Here is a 26,414-nt window from a genome sequence, read left to right as displayed (position 1 = left end):
CTCTTCCCAGACCCCTGGTCTTTGCTCACGCCCTGTCCCCCTGGAATGCTGTGCCCACTCCCCACACAGCGGCCCCCGCCTCCGCTCCACGGATGTGTCACCGCCTCACACCTGTGTCCTTGGGCCCCTCACTCAGCCCTGCTTTCTCTTCTGGTCACCTGCCATGACGTGCCCGTTTCACTTGGTGGCGGCGGTGCCCGTGCGGCTCTGGTCCTCCCTTCTCACCACAGTCCCTGCTCCTCCCCCGGCTGGCCCACCCACCCAGACACAGAACATCCACGTGGCCCAGGTGTGAGGCCAGGTGAGCTGAAGGTCAAGCTGGGATCTTCCTTTGGGTCCATCGTGGATGGCGTGCAGGGGTCACGTGGGTGCTGGTCTCCCTGAGCAGGGTGGGGGAAGGAGGCCCTGTGACCGCCTCAGAGGACAAGGGGAGGAGCCGTGGTGTGCCTGGCGGGGATGGAGTTACAGGCATGGTCATGGCCTCCGAGCCCAGAGCTCGATGCACTCCTCCAGAGGGCCTGCGTGTGTGCACGTGTGCATGTCCGTGTGTGTGCACACGCACGTGCGTGTCTGTGTGTGCACACGTGTGCATGTGTTGGTGTGTGTGCGTGTGTGTGCATGCGCACGTGTATCTGTATGTGTGCGCATGTCCATGTGTCTGTGTGCACGTGTGTATGTGTGTGTCTATGTGTGTGTGCATGTGCGTGTCTGTGTGTGCATGTGTTGGCGTGTGTGAATGTGTCTGTGCATGCACGTGTCTGTGTCTATGTGTGTGCATGTCCATGTGTCTGTGTGTGCACGTGTGTATCTGTATGTGTGTGTCCATGTGTCTATGTGTGTGCATGTGTCTATGTGTGTGTCTGTGTGTGCATGTGCATGTCTGTGTGTGCATATGTGTTGGTGTGTGTGCATGTGTCTGTGTGTGCACGTGTCTATGTGTGTGCATGTCCATGTGTCTGTGTGTGCATGTGTATCTGTATGTGTGGGTCCACGTGTCTGTGCGTGCACGTGTCTGTGTCTATGTGTGTGCATGTCCATGTGTCTGTGTGTGCGCATGTGTGTATCTGTATGTGCGTGTCCATGTGTCTGTGTGTGCGCGTTTGTGTATCTGTGTGTCCATGTGTCTGTGTGTGTCTGTATGTGTGTGTCCATGTGTCTGTGCGTGCACATGTCTGTGTCTATGTGTGTGCATGTCCATGTGTCTGTGTGTGCACGTGTGTGTATCTGTATGTGTGTGTCCATGTGTCTGTGCGTGCACGTGTCTGTGTCTATGTGTGAGCATGTCCATGTGTCTGTGTGTGCACGTGTATCTGTATGTGTGTGTCCATGTGTCTGTGCGTGCACGTGTCTGTGTCTATGTGTGTGCATGTCCATGTGTCTGTGTGTGCGCGCGTGCGTCTGTGCCTTTAATGCAGTCTTGTGCTAACTGCAATTTCGCGATGTCACCTCACACCATTTGTGGCACAGAAGGCAGCACGGCAGGAGGGGCCCTGGGCCCCACCCACGATGCAACTGGGAAAGCACAAGGTCACAGGAGAGAACGACATCTCCTTGACCTTGCTCTACAATCTGTGTGGATTTCGACAAAATGCTGCTGGAGTCTTACTGTTGAGTCACTAACGAAGAAAGAAGTTCAGAAGGACAACTGGAGGAAACAGGGCATCGAAGGGCCTGCTGAGCGGATTTCATTGATTTCCCAGGAAAAGTACAACATCCGGAACCCGAACACCCCCAAGGTGTCAGGCTGCCTTTGTCTCTGGGCCGTCTTCCAACCCAGCAGCAGCGGCTGGGAGCACACAGAGAAGGATGGGGAGACTTGGTCACTCGCAAGGCATCACTGCATTGCACGGCGTCAGGTGTGACCTGAGAGAATCTCCATCCCTCCCCAGCTATGCTCTCGATGAGCGAGCGCCATCAGAGCTCCGGGAGATGCTCATAGCCAGAATCTGACACTTCAGGAGAGACCCAAGGTCATTCCTGTGAGTGGAGTGGCCCCCCAGAGAACATGCGACGGCACGGCCAGTTCCTGGGCATCAGAACGTCAGTCACAGAGGGAGGGGCTCCAGGAAATGGATTTATGGGCATCTGCCAATGCCCAGCTCGGCCCCATGACTTACTGCCTAAGACCCGAGGAATTTAAAACCCCTCCTTCCTGGCTCTGGCCTCTCCCCTCCTTTTACATCCAGAGTGACCGTCCCCTTCAAGCTGCGGGCCCCGGCGTCCACCCACCTCTCCATCCAGTGGGGACGATGGGAACCTGCATCAGGAATGACGCGTGTTAAAGACTGAGTGCCCGGTGGGGCAAAGAGCCCCTGCTCCCTGGGCGGCAGCCAGCGTACCCGGGCACGATGTTCACCAAAAAGACCCCACGGCCAGGACGTCTCTGCCCCCCGCATCTTGTCCTCACACGCCCCTCCCTGTATGACAACTGGACGTTAGACCTTCCAGAATGTCTCTCATTGCCTTTCCCTGTCTTCCTCACTCTCTCCTCCCTCTCTGCTTCTGGACATCTGATGAGCAGCTGCGGAGGACACAACGGTGACACGTGTCGGGGCAGATCTGCTTCTCCAAACACACAGGGGCTGGAATCCTTACCTCCAAAACCACGAGGGCCTATTGGAATGGAGCTGCTGGGGGCAAGAAGGGTTCAAGTCAATCCTCCCAGGTATCAGCCAGAGCTCTCCAGGGAGACAGACCCATCGGATGTGTACACACACACACACACGCACTCGCACACGCATGCACGCACAGATTTATTTTAAGGAATTGGCCCATGCGATAGTGGGGCAGGCCGGCGGCGGGAACACTAGGCGGGGTCTCCGTGTTACAGTGTGGAGGCAGAATTCCTTCTTCTTGGGAACCCCAGTGTTTGCTCCCAAGGACTCCGACTGATGGGATGAGGCCCCCACCCCATGATGGATGGCTCATCTCCTTGACTGAGTCAACTGCAGATGTGAACCACACCTACACGGCACCTTCATGCACCGGCGCCTAACACAGCGGACACCACAGCCCACCTGCAGACGGCCGTTCCTCTGTCCCCCACCCCAGCTGTACTCCCCCTTCACTTAGACCTTCCACCTCCGCAGAATTCCTTCCTTCCCATTTCTCTCTATCTTCAGAACCAGGACAGGTTTGCTCCCTTGGACTGAGCGATCCAAAAAGCAAGGAATCCCTGATGCTGTGCACTCCATCTCAGGATGCAAGATGAATCACAGGCCAGAAGGATGTGCCTGCCTCACCCCAGACCACAGAGCCCCGGACTGGTGGTCAGAAGGCCTGGGGCTCACAGACTTGGCCACTAACTGATTCAGGACTCCTAGGCTTAACATCTCTAATTCCATGTGTCCTATAAATTGGGCAAAAAAATGCCTACTTTGTTGGGTTGTTGAACATTAAACGAGAACATACAAAAGAGCATTTGTGAGCTTTAAGATTCTGTGCAACTGGGGACTTCCCAGGTGGGCCAGTGGGTAAGACTCCACGATCCCAATGCAGGAGGCCTGGGTTCGATCCCTCGTCAGGGAACTAGATCTCACACGCATGCCACAACTAAAAGATCCCACATGCCGCAACTAAGACCCAGTGCAGCCAAATAAACAAACAAACAAATAAATATTTTCTAGAAAAAGATTCTGTGCAACTGGGAATTCATCATCATCACTATGACCATCAATACCCTAATCACCATCAATTCCACCACCATCATCATCAATGTTATGGACTGAATTGTCTCCCCCAGAATTCATAAGTTGAAGCTCTAACCCCCGTTGTGATGATATTTGTAGATATAGGACCTTTAGAAACGTAACTAAGTTCAAATAAAGTCATAAGGGTGGGGCCCTAATCAGATGAGATTCTTGTTCCTACAAGAAGAGGAAGGAACACCAGAAAGCTCTCTCTCTTTCTCTCTCTCTCTCTCTCTTTCTACATGTTGCACAGAAGAAATACCAATGAGTAGGTGCAGGAAGAGAGCCCTCACCAGAAACCAGATCTGCCAGCACGTTGACCTTGGACTTGCAGCCTCCAGACTGTGAGGAATAAATGTCTGTTGTTTAAGCCCCCGAGCCTGTGGTACTTTGTTATGGCGGCCCGGGCTGACTCAGTCACCATCATCACCACCGTCACCACCATCACAATCATCACCACCGTCACCACCGTCACCGCCGTCACCGCCGTCACCACCGTCACCATCATCACCGTCACCGCCGTCACCATCATCACCACCATCACAATCATCACCACCGTCACCACCGTCACAATCATCACCACCGTCACCACCAATACCACCATCACCACCGTCACCACCATCACCACCGTCACCACCGTCACAAGTAATGTTGTGAGTACTCCCCCTCTTCCTTCAGAAATTCACCTCTGTCTCTCTTGATTCTCAAACCTGAGTGGATGTCAGGGACTCTAGGGGGCTTGTGAGAACACAGGACCCGAAGCCCTGCCCCCGAGCTTCAGATTCCGGGTGCCGGAACGGATGCCTGGGAATCTGCATTTCTCTCAAGTCCCTGAGTCCTGCTGCTGCTGCTCCAGCCTTTGGATTAAATCATTAAGCAAAGCTTGGCCAGATGAAGTCTGTCAAATATTCCAAGCTTTCTTAGAAAAGCCCACGCCCACAACAGCAGCTGAATATCATCAAAGCTTCCCAGGTGGACATACTGGATCCCCGTTAAATGATGGGGCAGGCCATCATTCCCCCCGAAATCAATGGTGTTGATTCATCACTGGGAGGGGAGGACCGTGAACGCTGGGGACATTTTACAGGCAAGGCTCCAAAGACTGAATTAAGTCTCTTTGTGCCATGAAAACACGAGAAGGCGGGGAGACATGAGGGGGAGACCGGCTCCCGGCACATGCAGTCGGAGCCCGTGCTGGGCGTGCAGAGCCAGCATCCCAGGCTCTGGTTCCCCCCGTTACATGAACAGTGTCTGCAGGGCACAAAGTCCTATTATTCAAGCGTGTTTGCATAATTGTCTTCCTGAATCATTTGGGGCACTTGATTGATTATCGTTAGCAAAATAGAGACAGATGGCCTTGGGTCTGAGCTGGTGCGAATTTGCTGCCAGGAGGGTGCACGAAGCTTCCTGCCAGGCCTCCTGGAAGAAGGGGTGTCCCTGCCCTAGGTGGTCGCTGCCCGTGGTGATGGGACAGGAGTGGGGACTCACAGGGAGGTCACTGACAGTGGCATTCTGTCCTGGACGCCGTGCACAACTCACTCCCCTGGAGCGCCAGGTGGCGGTTACAAACCTCTGCCCAGAAAGGGAGAAACAGCTCTCTTCTATCATCTACGCCTTTACCATGAATCAAAGGGCATTAGCTGCTCTTTTCTAAGCAATTTAAGCACTGTTCTGACTTCAAAAAAAAAAAAAAGGACCAAAGAAAGGTATTATTTAATGGCAACAAAATATTTAAACCAAGGCCACCAACCCACTGCTGAGCCCCAAAGGGCAGATGTGTCTCAGCACGAAGTGGGAAGAGCCCACGGCTCCCTCATCATCACCACTGGAAAGAGAACAGGCTTTTGGGGAGAAACCGTAGTCTTTACAGACACAGCAGGAACTCACTTCCATGACCCATTTCCCATTACATATCTTCAAGCCACGGATTCAGAGTAAAATCCAGGCCCGTCAGTTCTCATGAACTGAGCAAAGTGGTTAATGATGATTGTTAGACATCCAGCCCAGTCTGGGGATTGAACCGGTTCGTTTTCAAGGCATCAAGCTCGTCTGTATTAGTAAACATCTAAGGAGAGGATTAGTCAAGTCGCCCGCGGAAGCCAGGTCTAAATGAAAGACCTCTCTCAGCTCAATAAGATGTAAAACTTATTTCCAAATAAAAAGAATCGCAGTCACCTCAACGTTCAGTTCGAGCGGAGAGGGCTGTGTGTAGGATGAGAAAGCATTTCTATAACTTTGAAAAAGTTAGAGCCAAAAAAACAAGTTTTTCCACCCTAAACCATCTGGCCAGCTGCCTCCAAGTTCCATGAGCCCCATGTTTATAAAATGGGATATTAGCCAAAAAAAGGGATGAAGGAGCAATACACACAACACAGATGGACCCTGAAAACACACAGCTGAGTGAAAGAAGCCAGACACAAAAGACCACCTATTGCACGATTCCATCCCCACGAAATGTCCAGAAGTGGCCTGTCCACAGGGCAGAGAGTGGATGAGTGGTTGCCTAGGGGCCACAGGAGGGAGGAACAGGGAGGAACTGTCGGTGGGTACAGTTTTCCTTGGGGTGATGAAAAAGTTCTTAACTACACAGAAGTGATGCTACCACATCGTGCATGTGCTGCAAGTCACTGAATTGTACGCATCGATATGACTACGACGGGACATTTTGTGTAATATGTATTCTACCACAGTTTAAAATATCAGGACCCTGGCTTCTCACTCCACCATGTAACCCCACGGCCACCCTGGACCGGGTCGTTCACCCTTCACCGAGGATAGCAGGCCGGGTGAGGGCACCAGATGATGGCAAGCCAGCTCCCTGCCGGTAGATTCTTACCAAGATCTCCCCATTCCCAGGATCAGCACGAAGCCAGGACTGCCCCACAGCTGCTGCAGTGAACGGCATCCACGTCTCTGCTGCCTTTCCCAAGCTGCCTTTGTGAATCGCCCACCTGGAGGCATCGCTGCATTAGCGATGCTGTTTGGTCTAACTGGAAGGAAGCCAGCGTGGACTGGCAAACTGAAATAGGGCCGCAGCTCCACACACAGACCCCGTCCCCGACGAAAGGGCTGAGCTCATGTCAACACACACAGAGGGTGTGTGGGAACGCGACGACACGGCGTCTCAGGGGTTTGCTCAGTCCGCTTACCTGGAATGGGGTCTGGCTGTTGTAGTTCTTCAATTCCTTATCTCCACCCCGAAACAGCAGCACGCGTGCACAGCTGTCCTGCACAGAAGGAATAAGAAATCTGTTTGTAAAGCGGTGGCACAGGCATCCTCTAGAGAAGCCTGTTCACAGGGCGATCTCACAAGAATTCAGAGAAACGAAAACGCAAAGTCAACAGGAGGGCATTTTTGTTTGTCAGAGGGGCCAGAAGGAGGGTGGACAGGCCCTGGATGCTGTCAGCTGAAGCTTAACTGCTGCAAAGACTTTGGAGAGCAGCTCAGCAGAATCCACAAAAATTTCAAATCCATCCATCCCACGGCTAGTGATTCCACTTTTCTAAGACCATCTACAGAGAGCTTTGCACGTGTGTATAAAATACATAATAATAGAAAGGCTGCAAGTAAAATACAAAAGGAGAAAAAGGAAGAGAGAACCTGGAGATGGCAAAAATGTTCTAAAATAAAAGGAAAGTGGGAATCATTCTGGAACATTCTTTTCTTCTTTTTTCCAAAACAAACAACTTTTTCTGGAAGTTGAATTGATTTACAATGTTTCAAAGTACAGCAAAGTGATTCAGTTTTACACATATATGTATATTCTTTTTCAGATGCTTTTCCATTATAAGTGATTACGAGATATTGAATATAGTTCCCCGTGCTATACAGTAAGTCCTTGCTGTCTATATTTTATCTATAGTCATCTATATATGTTAATCCCAAACTCCTAACTTGTCTTCTTTCCACTTGGGTAACCATATGTTTGTTTTCTATGTCTGTGAGTCTCTCCCTGTTTTCTAAATAAGTTCATTTGTGTCATATTTTAGATTCCACACATAAGCGGTATGATACGTCTTTCTCTGTCTGACTTACTTCACTTAGTATAATCATCTCTGGGTCCATCCGTGTTGCTGCAAATGGCATTATTTCATTCTTTTATGGCTGAGTAAGAGTCCACTGTATATATACCACATCTCCTTTATCCATTCCTGTGTCAGTGGACGCTTAGGTTGCTTCCATGTCTTGGCTATGGTCAATAGTGCTGCTGTGAACATTGGGGTGCATGTATCTTTCTGAATAAAATGCAGTTTTGTCTGGATATATGCCCAGGAGTGGGATTGCTGGATCATATGGTAGTCCTATTTTTAGATTTTTAAGGAACCTCCATACTGTTCTCCGTAGAACATTCTTTGCCGAGGCAGTGGTAGCAAAAACAAGAAGACAGACCGATATAAACTGACAAGAAAAATACCCAAGAACGTCTAAGTAGAAAACGTGAGTCTGAGAACAATGATATAGCTTAATTTCACTTACATTTTAAAGCCAGTATTATAGAAAGCAAAGAATATGTCTGGAAAGATGTTACCAGTTAAGGGTTTTTACTTTCTCAGGAAGGAAAAGGGATGACAGAGTAAATCTTTTGTTATTATTACTTTCTGTACTTACATTTTCTAACGTTTTTCAAAGGCAGCCAATAGTCATTTCTTGTGGATTTGTACAATGAAAATCAATCTATTCCTGTCCACTTATTGAGCATCTACTATTCACCCGGAGAGGTCAACCCTTTTGAAACTCCTAATGGGGAGGGTGGGGACAAATACCCACAGGTAAAAAGACACGCGGAAGGGAGTTCCCTGGTGGCCTAGTGGTTAGGATTCCGGGCTTTCACTGCCGTGGCCTGGGTTCAATCCCTGGTCGGGGAACAGAGATCCCGTAAGCTTCCTGGTGCAGCCAAAAAAAAAAAAAAAAAAGACAAGTGGAAGCACATGGCTATAGAAACAGTGGCGATATGAACACCTTGCCTAATAGATGTAGCTGGGCTGTTATGATGGGCAAATTACATTTGGAAAGAGCGCCCGTATGATCAAGTGCCCGCAGGTGCCGGTGCCTCACGCAGCTGGGCCACTCCAACTTCTACAGGTCTCTGCACAGGGGCTCCAGTGCAGGTCGTGGTTAAACCCCAGCCCTAGGCCCATCTCCCTGGTCCACCTCCACCTACAGAGTCCAGAGCAGAGGCAACGGGCGTGGTCACCCAGGGCGGACATGCGGCAACTGCTGAGTGAGGAGCAAATGAAGCCACTCACCAGGGTCCCCCCAGGGGCCTGCTTACGGGGCCAGGCCAACAGCCCCACCCCAGCCCAAGGGGACCTGCTGTCCCGGGAAGACTAGGGCCGAGGCCAGGGCACATGGCACGTGCCGGAGGACCTGGAGCAAGAGGAGGCCTGAGACGAAAGCTGAAAATCCAGAGACTGAAGGCGGGTGAGCGGTGCCCAGGGAGGGTGGGAGCTGGGGAGGGGTTTGCGGTGATGAAAATGTTCTATTACTGACCGTGGGGAACGGTTACCCAACTGTGTACACAGACTGAAAAACACTGATCTGTATATTTTAGATGGGCAAACTGTATGGTGTGTGAGTTATGTCTCAATAAAGGTGTCATGTATTAGAAAAGTAAGAGAGATAGAGACAGAGTCAGAGACCAAGAGACCACAGAGACCGAGGGAGACAGAGAGATAGACAGAGACAGAGAGACCAAGAGAGACACAGAGACCAAGGGAGACACAGAGAGAGACCAAGAGAGAGACAGAGACCAAGAGAGACACAGAGATAGACACAGAGAGAATAAGAGAGACACAGAGACCAAGGGAGACAGAGACCAAGAGAGACACAGAGACCAAGAGAGACACAGAGATAGAGAGACCAAGAGAGACACAGAGACAGAGACCAAGGGAGACACAGAGATAGACAGAGACAGGGGAGCACGCCTGCTGAGAATGCCGGCAGGAAGATCACTCTCTGACCGCGAGGTCCAGCCAAGAGCACATCTGGGTCAGGCAAAGCACAGCTGGGGCGGCCCTGGTCCCTGTGACCTGGGCGAGGGCCCCCCTGGGGCCTCCACTGCACGATGATGACTTTAATGAGGAAACCACTTGTGCACGCAGCACACAGGAGCCGAGGCGGAGGGACTCTTCTTCCCTGAGCCGCGGTCAGGGAGGCCTCGGACAGGGCGGGAGCTGCTCGCACACCCCGCAGCCGGGGGTGGGGCATATCTGAGCTCTGCAGGGAAAGACTATTGTCGGGCTGCGGGGGTCCCGGGGCCTCAGCTGTACCCCTGGGTGGCTGTGGGGGTCACTGCAGACTTAGGGGCGCTTGCTGCACGGGCCTGGAGGAGGCTGTCTTCGTGGACCGCTGTGGGCAAAGAGGGGGCCCGGGGACCACGTCGGGGTGGATCCCCGAGAAGGGGCAGAGGGACATGGGGCTGTCAGCAGTGATGACAGCCCCCGTGGGGTGGCGTGCGTGAAGAACACCTGAAGATAGAGGTTAGGAGAGAAAAAGACAGTGGAAGGAAACACTCGCCAGGAGCCCCACTGTGTCCTGAAACAGCCGTGAGTGTGAGTTCCTGCCCGGGTTCAGATGGTGGGCAGGACCCGCACCACAATATAGGGGTGGAAATTGCAGGGAAACCTGAGACTCTGTCTACACTGTTTGCACCTTTTCCATGAGCGTGTGTTCATGCAGTGCTTTGAGTAACTAAAAGCATTTAAGAAAATTTAAAAAGACGTACTATGCGTGGCAAACACACCTTTCATATCTGGGGTAGAGTGAAACCCAGGGTTTAAAAGAAGAGTCCCAGGCGTTACTTCAAGTGGACTGAAGGCCGGTGAAGCCCGCTCCCGGGTCTTGTTATTTTATTCCAGTCTCAACTCCCGCTTGGCTGCTTCTGTAGATCAAGTCCTATTCAAACACAGACCCCTGAGCGTTCCAGTCCTGCCCCAGCCTCCCTACCCCTGGCTGGGTTTCCAGAACCCGCTCCAGCATCCCTTTCTCCCCTTGAGTTACACCTAGCTGGATCTTGTTAATTACAACCCAAAGTAAATTAATTTAATTAATTAAAATGACCATGCTATCATGCCTCAGCAAGCAACGTTTGCAATGAGAGAAAAAAAAGCCGAGGATGTTTGAAAGAGTCCTGGCACGGAGGGAACACAGAGCCAGGAGATGGGTGGAACTTTGGCAGGTTACGTTTGGGGTGTGGGCGTGCAGGTGAGAGAGAAGAAAGAGTGAATTCCTGAGGCAGCAAGCGGGGGAAACCCCACCAGGGGCTCAGGGGACCTGAAGGCTGCCTGGGGGTCTCACCCTGAAACGAATTCACACTGGGCCTAAGTGTGCCCTGGCCCGACTCCAGGGCAGCCTGGGAGGACCAGCCAGCTGAGCATCCTCAGATGCCCAGAGCTACCTGGCCTATCAGGACCCCGAACAAGAGCCTGACTCGGCAACTCCTTGGAAACGCTCCCCAACGCTCAGCAAGGGCCTCCACTGAAAATTCCCATCAGAAAGGAGGTTGGTTTCCTATGAAGCTAAGAATAAATCATTGCCAGGCAATGCCAGGCACACGCTCCCGGGAGGAATCCAGCCAGGATACCAGAAGACTCCTCTGCTCACCCACGGACGCACAACTCTGAGTCAACATGAACCAACCTGAAGGTACACACCCCCTCACTCTAATATTTACCAGACTTCAAAGGGAGAGCACGTCCTGGAGAGCGATTTCAAAACTGAAGGGCATGTGTGTGTGTGTGTGTGTGTGTGTGTGTGTGCGCGCGCGCACACAGGCACATGTGTGTCTGTGCACGTGAGCAAGGTGCGTGTGCGTGCACATGTCTGTGCACGCGTGTGCACATGTCTGTGCATGCGTGCGCACACGTGTGTGCGTGTAAGTACAGGCGCGTGTGTGCGTGTGTCTGTGTGCATGCACGGATGCTCTGCAGTTCAGAAAACACATCTACCCGCTCCTTGATTCCACCCTCACAGCGTCCCTGCAAGGGGCTAGTAGGAGGCCCATTTCACAGGTAAGGCAGCAGAGGCCAGGAAGGGTTAAGTGAGAAACTGCGGCTTCAGAAAGGGAGGAAAAGGAGAAGTTGTGACCCAGAGGCGTTGCTAATGGAAGCCTAGCTCCTCCCTTGCATGGCCGCTAGCTGCCCGAGTTCCCTTGTGAGGGAGGTGTGTCTTTGTCCTTTTAAACAAGTCCATCAAGTACAGATACAATCTGTGTGTTCTGAGGGCCAAGGCATCAGGAAGAATATGCAATGATCTTCTGGGCGTGACTTGCGGAGAAAATGACCCTTAACGAACGCGCCCTCCTCTCCTGCCCGAGCATCTTGAGGGTCGCCCTGTCCTGGTCAAGGCATGCAGCCCCTGGGGCCACCACCCCCTGCAGGAGCCCAGGTGACACCGCTTTCATCTTACACATGAAGACGCAGGCCCCCTATTCATGCATGCAAGCAACGAGTCGGCACTGAGTGTTGGCCACGCCATGTACCATCCCAGCCCCTGGGGACACACAGCATCACGCAAACCATACCAGATGGTCCTGTGATGGAGAAAGTGAGGGCGGGTGGTCAGGGAAGGCCTCCCTGAGGCGGTGGCCTCCAAGCTGGGCCTCAGCCTCGAGAAAAGAGCCATGTGGCAAAGGGGGGGAAGTGTTCCAGGCAGAGGAAGCAGCAAGTGCAAAGGCCCCGGGGCTGCAGGAAGCCGGGGCCAGGGGACAGGAGAGGAGCTGGTGGGGTGGGGGAGCGACAAGGGCCTTCTGGGTCACGGGGAACGCAGACTGATCCACGTGGCACAAAGCCACTCCAGTGTCCTGCAGAAAGTGAGGGAATAAAGTCTTGGAGGCAGGAGATGGGTGGGGGAGGGGGGGGTGAATGCAGCGGTCCAGGGCAAGGATGCCAGTGGCCTGGGCCAGGCTGGGAGGGGACAGAAGGGAGCTGTCCAGACCTGGGAGGGGGGTCGCGAGGACCAGTAAGGCCACCCAGACTTCAGGCTGGAGCCACAGAGAGTCGGGCACTATGTACACAGGGGGAGGAGCCGTTATTGGAGCCACCCACGCTGTCTCCACGGGGATGTCGCCAGGGGGTGGACATCACTGCCAGAGCCCAGGGGAGAGATGAGTCGGCACGTTGGGACCCAGCCGGCAGTGTTTTCTGGAAGGTACCTAAGGACACAGACAGGCCTGCCTGAGGTCACCGTGGGGAGAACTGGGGCAATGGGGTGGGCGGCATGGACGCCAAGAGAAGATGCCCCGGAGCGGCTGAGCTGCGTGAGGACAAGGCACGACCGCGGCGATGCCACCCGCTGCCCCCAGCGAGAAGGGGTGGAGTCTGGCCGGAGTGTCCTGCAAGAAAACAGGGGCAGGAAGTGGAGGCTGCGAGTCCAGCAAGGTCTGGACGAGATCTGCGGTGCAGACGTGGTGAGAAGTGAAGGCGGACGCGCTCGTGAAGCCGAGGCCACACGTGGAGGAGACGGCGGCACCTGCACATACGCACGCGGCCCAAAGCCGGAGGAGGAAAGGCCAAGACAGGCGCTCTGGGCGTTTTGCTTCAAATTACCCAGGATGGGCCGCGGCTTCAACTCCGGATTTCCAAGTCCCCCCGCCCCCAGAGCTCTCACTTCCACTGCACCGAGGCCGTCTTCGCATAAGTGTCACAGACGTGAACTACTCAGTACTCCAAATTATGTCAGGAACTCATTCCCTGTTTAAATGATCCCTTGAAAGGAGCCTGTCCAAGTAGGCATAAGCCCAAGAAGAGCCTAGATGCGTGCGATCAGTAAAATTTTAAAGTGTAAAGAGCTGGGAAGTTGATGTTACCAGAGCAAGGTTGGAACCTGGCTCCACAGACCACCCTCCTTTGAAGGGTGGTGCCCCAAAGACCATGCGGCACACACGCCGTGGCACACACGCTGTGGCACGCACCTTCACCTGACTTGTGACCAGTGGAGCCCCATCCTCCCCCAAGTCGAGGGGTTACAGGAACGTGTCCCCAAAGCCTGGGGGAGGAGAAATACAGGGTGGGTTTCGAAGCCCAGCTTTAGCATTTACCAGCTGAGCTGCTTTGGACCAAACCTGCGTCTCCTGGCCTGTACAAGGGAATGACAACCAACAGTAGCCACCACAGGCTCGTTGTGGGGATCTAAGGGGAAGGACCGTGGGGATGCCTTTCTACACTCGCTCAACGCCCAGGGGATGATTACCCCTGTGATTGCCCCCACGGAGGCCCCCAACAGCTACTATGATGACTGCTCTGTGGGATTCAGACAGGGCACAGAGACACAAACAGAACACAGCCTGTCTCTTTACTTGGGCTCTCACTAGAACCAAGAGGCCTGCTCCAGAGAGGCAGGGTTTATTTTTCTATCTTCCGGACAAATTGGCCCGGCCTAGTAACCTTTGATATTTAATACTCCTTCCCTTCCTTCCTTATCCAAGGTGGAAAAACAAACACCAGGCTGCGTCCCTCCCTCTGGTGCTCCTGGAAAGCCAGAAACAGATGGAGGGAGTCGGTAGATTAGATGCAATTTGCTGCTTACAATCAAAGCCCTAATTAGTTGATTTCATAAGAGAAGAAGAGAGAATATTCTGATCACCGTGTGTTTCACTGGAAGTATACAGATGAGGTCTGCCTAAAATTGATAAAACACACTATCAATCCATAAATTTGATGCTTTCATATTTAATGAGAGGCTTTGTAAGTCAAATTAACAGCAGTATGGGCAGCACCACCATCACCATCCTAATCACCACCTTCACCGTCACCATCACCATCACCACCATCATCGTCACCATAGTCACCATCATCATCACCATAGTCACCATCCATCACCATCACCACCATCATCACCATCATCATCACCACCATAATCACCATCCTCATCATCACCATAGTCACCATCCATCATCACACCATAAACATCATCACCATCACCATCATCATCATCACCATAGTCACCATCCATCACCATCACCACCATCATCATCATCACCATAGTCACCATCCATCACCATCACCACCATCATCACCATAGTCACCATCCATCACCATCACCACCACCATCATCATCACCGTAGTCACCATCCATCACCATCACCACCATCATCATCACCATAGTCACCATCCAACACCATCACCACCATCACCACCACCATCATCATCACCATAGTCACCATCCATCACCATCACCACCATCATCATCACCACCATCATCATCATCACCATAGTCACCATCATCACCACCACCACCATCATCACCATAGTCACCATCCGTCACCATCACCACCACCATCATCATCACCATAGTCCCCATCCATCATCATCATCACCATAGTCACCATCCATCACCATCACCACCATCATCATCACCACCATCATCATCATCACCATAGTCACCATCCATCACCATCACCACCATCATCATCACCACCATCATCATCATCACCATAGTCACCATCATCACCACCACCACCATCATCCCCATAGTCCCCATCCGTCACCATCACCACCACCATCATCATCACCATAGTCCCCATCCATCATCATCATCACCATAGTCACCATCCAACACCATCACCACCATCATCACCATCACCATCATCACCATCACCATAGTAACCATCCGTCATCATCACCACCACCACCATCATCACCATAGTCACCATCCGTCACCATCACCACCACCATCATCATCACCATAGTCACCATCCATCATCATCATCACCATAGTCACCATCCAACACCATCACCACCATCATCACCATCACCATCATCACCATCATCACCATCCTCATCACCACCATAGTCACCATCCATCACCATCACCATCACCATCACCATCACCATCATCACCATCCTCATCACCACCATAGTCACCATCCAACACCATCACCACCATCATCACCATCACCATCATCACCATCATCACCATCATCATCATCAACATCACCACCATAGTCACCATCCGTCACCATCACCACCACCATCATCATCACCATAGTCACCATCCATCATCATCATCACCATAGTCACCATCCAACACCATCACCACCATCATCACCATCACCATCATCACCATCATCACCATCCTCATCACCACCATAGTCACCATCCATCACCATCACCATCACCATCACCATCACCATCATCACCATCCTCATCACCACCATAGTCACCATCCAACACCATCACCACCATCATCACCATCACCATCATCACCATCATCACCATCCTCATCACCACCATAGTCATCATCCATCGCCATCACCATCAGCATCATCATCACCATAGTCACCATCACCACCACCACCATCATCATCATCACCATAGTTACCATCCATCATCACCACCACCACCATCATCACCATAGTAACCATCCATCATCATCACCACCACTGTCACCATCACCATAGTCACCATCCATCATCACACCATAAACATCATCACCATCATCATCACCATAGTCACCATCCATCATCACACCATAAACATCATCACCACCACCACCATCATCACCATAGTCACCATCCATCATCATCACCACCACCATCATCATCATCACCATAGTCACCATCCATCATCACACCATAATCATCACCATTACAGCCACTCTTACTGAAAATCTGCCGTGTGCCAGGCATGCCATATGTTTGCTTTCTATTTTAAGCCTCTTAGCAACCCTGCAAGCTGGGTATAATTATCTCCATATTACAGAGGAGGGATTTTATGAAACCCAGACTGCCATGTCTCCCTGCATTGCAACTCTACCTTGAGGCTGCTTCTTAGTGCCTTTCCCTGACTCCCATCCTGACCCAAAGGCACCGTGTCCCCACACCCGGGACAGTCTATTTCTCAACGTTACCCCCCAGAGTGCCCTGTACGGCACCCCTTTCTGCTTAAAGTTGCAGAGCGGTTTCTCTCGTTGGCCCTGAGCCTGGCCTCACACAGCCATACACATCCCATGTATGTAGAAATTGAAAGTGGACACAGCGAGGAGGCCAGCACGCCGGTGACTTGGGGAGGGCAGGCCTTCGGGTTAGGTACCATTGCCGGGTGCGCCAGACAAAGGCTCAGGGACCTCCACCCCTCCCTCCATTCCTCTCGGACAGGTCATCACAAGGACGCTAGTGGGTACGGAGCTATGCATCTCTGAGTCACACTGAGAGGCCGAATGGACCGGCTTCTCTTAGCACATCAGTGAGATGCCTCAACGGCTGGGGCGGGGCTGAGGGAAAAGATGAAAGGTCACACTAGCATCCCAGGGAAGGGGCACGAGGGATTAATGAAGCTGGATCCCAGAACGCTTGCTGACTCCCAACTGGACATGCTGTCCAGGGGCTATGGGGCCACCAAGCACCAGTCTGTGACCCTCTGTGATGGCCCCTGGCACATAATGCAAGGCAGGGTGTCCAAAACAGGAGATGCCACCAAAGGCACTTCTAACCATGCTGCCACAGAGGGACAGATGGGTGGAGCTGGACAGCAGTAGGCTGGCCCCGGAGGTCCCAGGACCCTGGAGAGGGGACAGCTCTCACTCCCTGATGGGGCCTCCCTGGCATGCTAGGAGGGAGGCACTCAGCCCTGGAGAGGGGAGTCTGTCCTTACCTTACGTCTGGTGAGAGGACAGATGCAGCCTTCTATGCCTGGCTGGGCCTGGCAAACCGGGGCCCACAGGCTAACCTGGACCGCTGCCTGTTTTATAAATAAAGTTTTATTGGCGCACAGCCACACATTAATCTGCATATCATCTGTGGTTAAGTTCACGCTGCAGCAGCAGAGTTGAGTAGCTGTGAAAAAGTCCACGTGGTCTGGAAAGCCAGAATATTTACTAAGTGACTCTTTACAGAAAAAGTCTGCTGGACCCTCTAACCTAAGGCAGGAGTGGAGGGGTTTTCCTGAGAGCCCTGGGCAGCTCTGGGCCCTCCTACAGTCATCAGCCGAGGGTGGGGACAAATCTGGAGGAGGCAGAGTGACACCAGTCAAACCCAGCACCATGAATAACTCAGAATTCAGATTCCCGACACTTCTTGACATTCTCTAACAGAAAGGTTACATGTCCAAAGAGCATCTTGTCCACCATTATTTCAAGAGACAGAAAACACGGTTTTCTGGGTTTGGTTTTGTTTTGTTTATTTTCATGATAAAATATGCTTAAAATCTACTGAGGACAATTAAGGAATGTTTTTCCCCTCTAAGGCAATAATTAAGAAGCACACGTTGGCGCAGATGTTTTACCAGCCAAGGCCAAGGCTCACGATGCGTGTTTTTCTAGTGCAGCCAAGCAAGATCTCCCCATGCTCATAAAGCCATTCCAACATCCAAATGCCTTGGAACACCTAGGGCCCCAGCTGCGTGCAAATCCCATCAGTATGCTTTCATTGAGGAGCTGGCCAGCAGCTCTCAGAATACTCCTTGGAGTCAAACTGAAATTCTTCCCCAACCACATCTGGCTGAGCTGCTCTCCTGTGCCAGGAGCAGGGGACACCCTGAAAGATGGTGGTTTACGCCCCTGAGAAGGTGAGCCCAAACGGGGAGGGGATGCCCCTAGGGAAGACAGGTAAGGCCTAATAACGACCTAACCCTGGGCAGTTCACCCTGGCTGTACTGCAAAGGGCTACAGAGTAAAAAGTACAACTAACTCTATCAGGGGCTCATCAAGGAAAGGCTTGACTGAGGGCAGGATATCTCAGCTGGGTTTTGATGGATGCATAGGAGTTTTCTAGGGCAAAGAATCTAGGAGGTTTCAGTAGCTAGAAGCAAAGTGGGATTACAGAGTGGCTGGAGGGGCCTGGGATGGAGCAGCCATGGAGTGAGCAGGGAAAAGACTTGGGTGTAGGCAAAGGCTGGAGATTTCACTCAAAAAGATGGAATCATTGCTTTGGATTGGATGGCAGAGAGAGGATAAGCAGAGTGCACACAGCTTAGGGGCCCCCGGCAGTCACCCTAATCCATGATTTCCCCTCTGTTCCTCTAAGTGGTGGACCCTCCACCCCTACTTTGCTCAGCTGCTCTGTGGAGTGTCCACACCTCCCCCCTCCAGACCTTAAGTTCCTTGAAATCAGAGAAAGAGAAGAATAAAAGAAGGAAGGACAGAGGAGCCCTTACTAGTGATGTCCAGGAACTATCTTGACTTCAGGCACCAAGGAAACTAACACCACCCCCTGGAGCAGTGCCCCAACCCATCTCTGGGGAGCCAGCCCCTTCCCACACCCCTCCACGGGCCCCCCCTGATGACTTCTGGCCTCCCCCAGCCTCTCGGCAGCACCAGAGGCTCTCAGCTTCACTCCCCATGCGGTAGCCCAGTGGTCACACTGCACGGGGTGTGTGCCCCGTCGTTTAGGAGGCATGCCTGGGGGCAGGAGTCGCATCCCACCCCTGCTGCTTCCCGAGCACACTCACTCCCAGCTCGCCTTGGTTTTCAGTTCATCTCACACAGAAGACTGTGGGTTTTGTACAAATTGTTCTCATCGAGGCTTCACTTGTGGGTGTGTCCCCAAAAGTAGTGAGAGCGGGGTCCTGAAGAAAGATTTGCACGTTCACAGCACCACTATTCACAACAGCCAAGAGGTGGAGGCGACCCATGTCCCCTGACAGATGAATGGACAAAATGTGGTCCATCCACACAATGGAAGATTACTCAGCCTTAAAAAGGAAGGAAATTCTGTCACAGGCGACAACGTGGATAAACCTTGAGGACATTATGCTCAGTGAAATAAGCCAGACACAAAAAGACAAATACTGCGTGATTCCACTCCCATGAGGTCCCTAGAGGAGTCAAATCCACAGAGACAGAAAGTAGCTGGTGGGGGCCAGGGGCTGGGGAGGGCGTGGGGAGTGAAGGTTTAATGGGGACAGAGTGTCAGTTTGGGAGGATGGAAAGTTCTGGAGACGGATGGAGGGGATGGTCATACAATAATGCGAGTGCACTCAATGCACTGAACTGCATGCTTAAAAATAGTTAAGACAGTCAAACGTTTGTTATGTTTTACATATTTAGCCACGATTAGAAAGGAATTAGAAAGAAAAAGCCCACTGGGGTCACGTTTGTACACGTAGTGATGTAAGGCTTGCCTCTGTTTCATGGTGGTCCTGTTGGGGTCTGGTGGGGCACCATAACTGTCTTGGGGGCCTTGTCAGCCACACCCTTCCCCATTTCATGGCTCCACCCCGCAGCCCCCCCAGGCCCCAGTAGAGACCCCCTGTGGGGTACGTGTGACACCATAACCGCAGAGTCTGCACCCTCAGCCATGGGGGTTTCGATGTCCATCTCTGACTGTACTAGCTGTGCCCCAGGACCCTCCTCTCACTTCCTGTGACTCAGTTTTCTTCTCTACAACAGGGATAACCACTCTCAAAGAAGCAGGTGAGGACCACTCCCCGCTCTGCACTGAGTGTGTCTTCCCAGATTCCTATGTTGAAGCCCTAACCTCCCAATGTGACTGTATCTGGAGATGGGTGTTCAGTAGGTGATTAGGTTAAATGAGGTCGTGAGGGTGGGGCTCCGATCTGATAGGATTAGTGTCCTTAGAAGGAGAGACACCAGTGCTCGTTCTCTCTCTCCACATGTAAGGACACAGTGAGAGGGGTCGTGCAAACCCAAACCAGGAAGACGACCTTCTCCTGGAACCAAGCAGGCTGGCACCTTGATCTGGGACGTCCAGCCAGGACTATGAGAAATAAACGTCTGCTGTTTAAGCCGCCCCATCTGTGGGACTTTGTGCCGGCAGCTGGAGCTGGACATCCGCCTGCAAAGCACTCAGCACAGCCCTGGCCCCGGTGCCCACGTGGTTATGGAGGGTGTGGGACAGCCGCCCTGCTCACTGACCTGGTTGTAGAGGGCGCAGATGTGCAGGGCAGTGTTCCCCGAGGCGTTCTGGGCCCCCATGTCAGCCCCATAGAAGAGCAGGTGCTCCAGGTGCTGCACGTGTCCGTACCTGCAGGCCTGAAATGAGAGTCCACGCTGTGAACCGGGAGCTGCCCGGGATGCACCGAGCGCCCCCAGAACCAACGGTGTGGCCGACACAGCCCAGCCCCCGTTCTGGACCAGGTCCCACACCTCAGACTCCTGGGGAATCAGGAGAAGGAGCTCGTATTGGGTTTGAAGACTGTGCTCAGCTGTTCGACTGGGGGGGTCTGCAAAGGGCCCCCCCACCCCGTCCTTCCATTCAGTCGCGAGGCCCGGGAAGCCCAGAGAGACCAGGGCATGTCTTTGCCCCTGGCCTCAGCGACCAGGAAATGCAGACCAGGATGCTCCATCCCAGGTCTTGTTTATCCAAGCTCCCCACCCCGGAGGAGGCGTGACGGGAGCGGTGCATGGACCCGGCTGTGTCCTGGGAAGAGATCCCGCCTGTCCTCTTCAAGGCAAGGGGCAGCCCCACGTTTTTCTGAGCCCTTCTAGGAGGTGATGTGTGATTTATGAGCCAACAGGGCTCTGGGGTCAACCAGATCTGGCCTCGTTTTCCAGAACTTTCACTGAGCCTCTGTCTTCATGTATAAATGGAAACCCTACTCTTTGCAGGGTTCTCATGAGAGTCACATGAATAAGGGGCCTGAAAGGACCCCCAATGATGCTCGGGGACAGGCCAGCTGCCCCCCACCCCTTGCAGCTCACAGGGAGCAGGGAGGGCCCCGTACTGTGACCAAGGGGTCTGCCGTCCAGGTCCAGCAGAGGGTCCAGCGCATGCCGCTCGATGCTGGAGCAACCCTTGACCTTGGGAAGCAAGTCATATCCGACTAACCCCACCCCATCCACCGGCACTTCCTGGGCACCCAGCGATGGGCAGTGCCAAGGGTGTAAGACCCACTGTCCCTCTGGTGGGGTGACAACCGGATAGGGAGACATGAAAGGCAGGAAGCGGGGGTTCTGATCCAGAACTGCTCACACCGAGGGTGGGGAAGCGCCCGGCGGGGAGGCGGCCGGCCAGGCCAGGACAGGCAGCCGTGGGTGGTTCGGGTTCGGCTGCACAGTAGCCAGAGGAGGAAGCCCTCAGTAATCCTGCCTTTCCGATAACTGAGGCAGATTGAGGGGCGTTTCACCTCTGCACGGTCCACGACAAAGAGCTACCCCTCGCCAGTTAATAGAGAGGAGAGATGACAGGAAAGACACGGGGACTAGTAATTGGATGAGCTTTAAAAAAAAAACCCTGAGAAACACCCACTTACAACCCCTGTGCTGCCCGTAAAATCATCTCACCCGTTTACAGAGCAGATCGTTACCGAAGATACGGTTGCTTTTCCCCGCCCACCCGCGCCTTCCCTTCCTGTGGCAACAGTGCCCGCCTCTTTCTCTGGGGGCCACCCGACCCCACTCCCAGAGGTCTGGGGGCCTGCCCCACCCCCCATGCCTGCAGTGGACACAGAACAATCTATCTTCTGGCCACAGGCGTGGGCTGGGGATGCCCAAGTGACTCTTGGGGGCCTGTGAAGACAAGACTGGAACATTTGTCAGAACCACTGAGAAAATGAAGTTCTCTCTTTCCTCCAAGGTGGCCAGTAAAAAAGCCACAGAAGCCCCGAGCTGCTGGGGCCACCAATGCAGAGGGAGGGGGAAGTGGGAGCTGAAGGAAGAAGAGAGAAAACAAGACACACACACACACACACACACACACACACACACACACACACACGGCCAAGCAACAGGTGCCCCGTGGACCCCTCTCAGCTACAACTGTGCCTGGGTTTTTCAGGATGGAAGCCTAGGCATAATTTTAATTTTCCCCTTAAGCCAGTTTGAGTTGGGATTTTTGTTCCTTAAATTGAAGGAGCCCTGGCTAATCAACTCCCTCCAAGGAACTTCCAGGAGGCAAGACTGTGTTATGGCTTAATTGAATTGTCCTGTAGTCAAAAACAGAGAGAGTTAGCGTAAAAAACATTTTTACAATCACTCCAGGCTCACCCTTCCTCTTCCCCTGGTTAATCTGAAATTGTGGGGTTTTACATTACATCATTGGGATGGTGTTCACTTCTCCCCACCAAGGGTTACAACAGGATCAATGCAAAAAGGTAAAATAGAGCCTTTTACTCTGGGCTGACTGTCAGGGAAAGAATCCCCCTCAAGGGCTTCTTTCTCCAAGCCTATTGTTTGAAAACAAGCGAAACCAGAAAAATCAGACAAGTGCTGAAACAAAACAATCTCCTGTAATCCCACAGTCTTAAATTCTACCATTCACTTTTTTAAAGGGTCTTCTTTGCATGTCTCTTCTTTTAAACCACCGGCTGTTACGTGATAGAAGCCGTACTTGCTGAGGAAGCAGCCTTGCAGACGGGGAGGGGTGAAGGGAATCTGAGCAAGGTGCTGGCCAGACCAGTCAGCAGACTGGCTGCATTCAGGGGGGCTGAGCAACAGGTGAATGAATGGAGGAAAATGGGAGCAGGTTTCCCCCTGTCAAAGAAAGGGAGTTACTAATCCAGTGCGCGAGAAAACCAGAATAAACTGTGGTACTGGACAGGAAAAAGAGGTATCAGTATAAGCACATGGTTTTCAATATAGAGAAAAGCAAAAAAAGTAAATGTGTAGGTACACGTGGACGTGCGAGGACGTGTGTCCCTAACTCCCCCTCCTGAGAGGGGCTGGGATCAGCAAAAGCCCGGTAGCAGTGAGCACACTTAATTCTCAGATCTTGGGTTCTAAATACCACTCTATACAGTAAAGTCCCCCTACACATGAACAAGTTCAGTTCTGAGAGGACATTCGTAAGTCCAGTTCGTTCGTAAGCCCAACAAAGTTAGCCTAGGTTGCAGATAACGCCAGACACGGGAACCAAGTTACGTGACTGGACGTGCGAACGCACATTCTCATCTTTGAAAGCTTGCAACTTGAAGGTTCGTACGTAAGGGACTTACTGAACTCAAAGGAACAAGGGCTTCTTACAGAGATGGCCTATTCCAGGGCTGAGGCAGGAAAAGAACGAGATGAGCTTGGAATACCTTGTTGAGCCAGAAGGTAAGGAAGTGCGCAAGGAAGGATGGGGGTATGTCCACAGGACACACAGGCCATCTTGAAGCGGCCCCCTGGACCCAAAGTGGGACAACATTAACAGATGGTTACCTGTTGAATGAATAGACATCCACGAAACCACATTGCTACAAATAAGTGACACATTGCTACAAATAAGTGAATAAATAAACAAGAAGAGAAAGCTCTTCCTGATAACAGAAGGCCAACTAATTAGTGTGAGAAGCAAGGATGGGAGTAGAAAATCTCCATTTAGCAATGAATTACTTAATTCAGACAAGAAATACCATTGGGTGCTAAAACTAGCAGGTGAGAGGGAGATGAGAAAAGGGGTTTTCTAAAATAGTCTAAAGATCCCACAAAATACTAAGTTCAAAGGGAAGAGAAAACTATGGTGGAGAACCTGGCAGATTCCCCGTGATCAGGGGGTCAGAGTGAACATTACCAATAACAGCAAATGGTCACCACCTGCCACGTAACAGGACTGCCAGAAACACATCCCTTCCATGACATTCCTGCAAAAATGCACATCTTGCATCTCATCACGAGGAAACACTGAGCAAACCCAAATTGGGAGACAGTCTCCGAAATGACTATGACTACTCGATAATCTTCAAAAGGGTCCCTTGAGAGAATCTAGGGAAGACTTATGAAGTCTCCCAGATGGAAGGGCTCCTGCAGGATCCCGGACTGGATCCTTTGACTGTAATGGGCATTATTGGGACAATGGGAAAAACTCAAATGTGGTCTCTGAATGAAGGGAATACGGGAGTACTCTGTATTGCTTTTGCAACTCTTAAAGTTTGAAATTAAATACTCATTCACAGTTAAAAGAAAGAAATGAGTGCTTGCTTGACATAAGGACCTCAAAGCTTATCAAAGTAAGAATGTGTCCTCCCCCAAGATAAGCCGTGCTAACCCTCTGTCCTTTTTCTGAAAAGGGTGTTGTCCTCTCTGGCCCTTGGGAGACAGATTAAAAGGATGGACAGAGGTCAGAGAGTAACTAGAATGTAAAACAAAACAGCACCTCTTACACTCACATTGCTTTACCCATTTTTTTCTGAGATGCTTTATGGAAAATGCATGTATGCGTGGGGCTCCGCCCCACATCTCCTGCCTGCAAATCTCCCAGGCACGAGTATTTGGAGTAGACTCCCCACAAGATTTGGGATTTGGGATTCACCGACCTGTGCTGGGCATCCCCCCCAAACACATAATTTGGTGTAAATTAGGGAAGAGGGCTCCTTCCTTCAAGCACTTCACTGCCACCTGCTGGGCACCTGTTGTGATAAATCTACAAGCCTACGTTTACAGCAAGTGTAACAGCGCCCCCTGGGGTTGTGCAATGCAATTGGAGCAATGAGGAGTTCACTGCATTGCAAATGCTTCTGCTTGGTTCAGTGCCACAAGCAAAATTATTTAAGTCCACACCACGCTTAGGCTTTTTTCCTATAATGTGTACTTTATAAGACAAGCTAGAGATATGACAGCAGAACAGTTAGCATGCAGTAAGCACCCACACAGAGAGACCCAGGACCACACCATGAGGGAACCCCCCCAGGGGCCTGCCCCTTACTGTGGGGTCAGGTGAGGCGCCAAGGACTTGGAGCCCAGGGCTGAGGGTGAGCAGGGGTGAGCTCAGCAAGGAGGAGGGACAGGAGGGAGCAGTGGCCAAAAACTGTAATTTCCTTAAAGTTAAAACTCCTCACTTGAAAATGATAAATAATAAATAGCAACCAATAACAAAGTTAAGGCCAAATGATAAAACATCCTTTACAGAATCATTGCAGGAATCAAATGAGACCTGTGTGAAGGCCTGTGAGCAAATTGGTGAAGTGCTCTCTGACTGCCAAGTATCATTCCTCACAGACAAAACCAGACACGGCCTGATGACAATGATAAGGATGACAGTGATGGGGGCGTGGCCAGATGCTAATGACCAGGATGGTGATGGGGGCGTGGCCAGATGATAGTGACCAGGATGGTGATGGGGGCGTGGCCAGACGATAGTGACCATGATGGTGATGATGGGGGCATGACCAGATGAGAGTGATGGTGATGATGGTGATGATGGGGGCGTGGCCAGCACTTAATTGAGCACTTACTAGATGCCAGGCGCTATAGTCAATGCATCATTTAACTGTCTTGAGAGCTCTATGAATTGTTACTCAGCCAGCTTTAGAGATTAGCAGAGAAGCTCAGAGAGGGTAAAGCCACCTGCTCAGGTGACACAGGCCATGTTGAGGAGGTTTTGCAACCCCAGCCCAGAATATATGCTACTGACAGCACGAGAAGCAAATCTCACTTATCCTCCAAATGGAATCGACAGACTCTGGGAAGGAGGAAGGGCGCGAGACGCCCCATGTGGGCCAGTCCCGTGGGCATAGCTGCCCACAAAGGTGTGTGGAAACACGAGACCAAGCAGCTGTCCTCTCACGGGGGACGGCGTCCTCTTCAGGAACCTTTGGCTTCACCAGCAACTCTTCCTCAAGTCCTGAGACAGCCAAACCCCCCTCCTCCCTTAGGTCGGAGCTAGGTGCCGGGCACTGCCCCGGTGGATGTGAAAGTACTTGGCAACTCAAACTTCAGTGAAGCCCCCGTGATCTGGCCACCATGTCCTGGGAATGCATTTGGGTGTGTTTTACTTCCTCCTTTATGTTTCTTCGTAGTTTTAAAGACTTTCACGTCGAGCAGATATTTCTTTTTTTTTTTTTTTTTTAACATCTTTATTGGGGTATAATTGCTTTACAATGGTGTGTTAGTTTCTGCTTTATAACAGAGTGAGT

At 51.9% G+C, this 26,414-nt stretch overlaps 1 protein-coding gene across 1 annotated transcript in view; it reads right to left on the bottom strand.

Annotated features, from left to right (window-relative positions):
- The window catches only part of SHANK2 (SH3 and multiple ankyrin repeat domains 2), a 474,374-nt gene that overhangs the window by 392,677 nt on the left and 55,283 nt on the right, over positions 1–26,414 (bottom strand). Inside the window, exons 7-8 of the mRNA XM_007466013.1 lie at positions 20,500–20,616; positions 6,839–6,916 (exon numbers count right to left, since the gene is read on the bottom strand). Coding sequence (XP_007466075.1) covers positions 6,839–6,916; positions 20,500–20,616 — 195 coding nt within the window. The remainder of the gene's footprint in view (positions 1–6,838; positions 6,917–20,499; positions 20,617–26,414) is intronic.

This window comes from Lipotes vexillifer, unplaced genomic scaffold, assembly GCF_000442215.2.
Source record: "Lipotes vexillifer unplaced genomic scaffold, Lipotes_vexillifer_v1.1 scaffold1094, whole genome shotgun sequence".
Classification (NCBI taxonomy): Eukaryota; Metazoa; Chordata; class Mammalia; order Artiodactyla; family Lipotidae; genus Lipotes; species Lipotes vexillifer.
The sequence above is the reverse complement of the archived record's forward strand: the minus strand, read 5'-3'. Positions and strand labels throughout refer to the sequence as shown.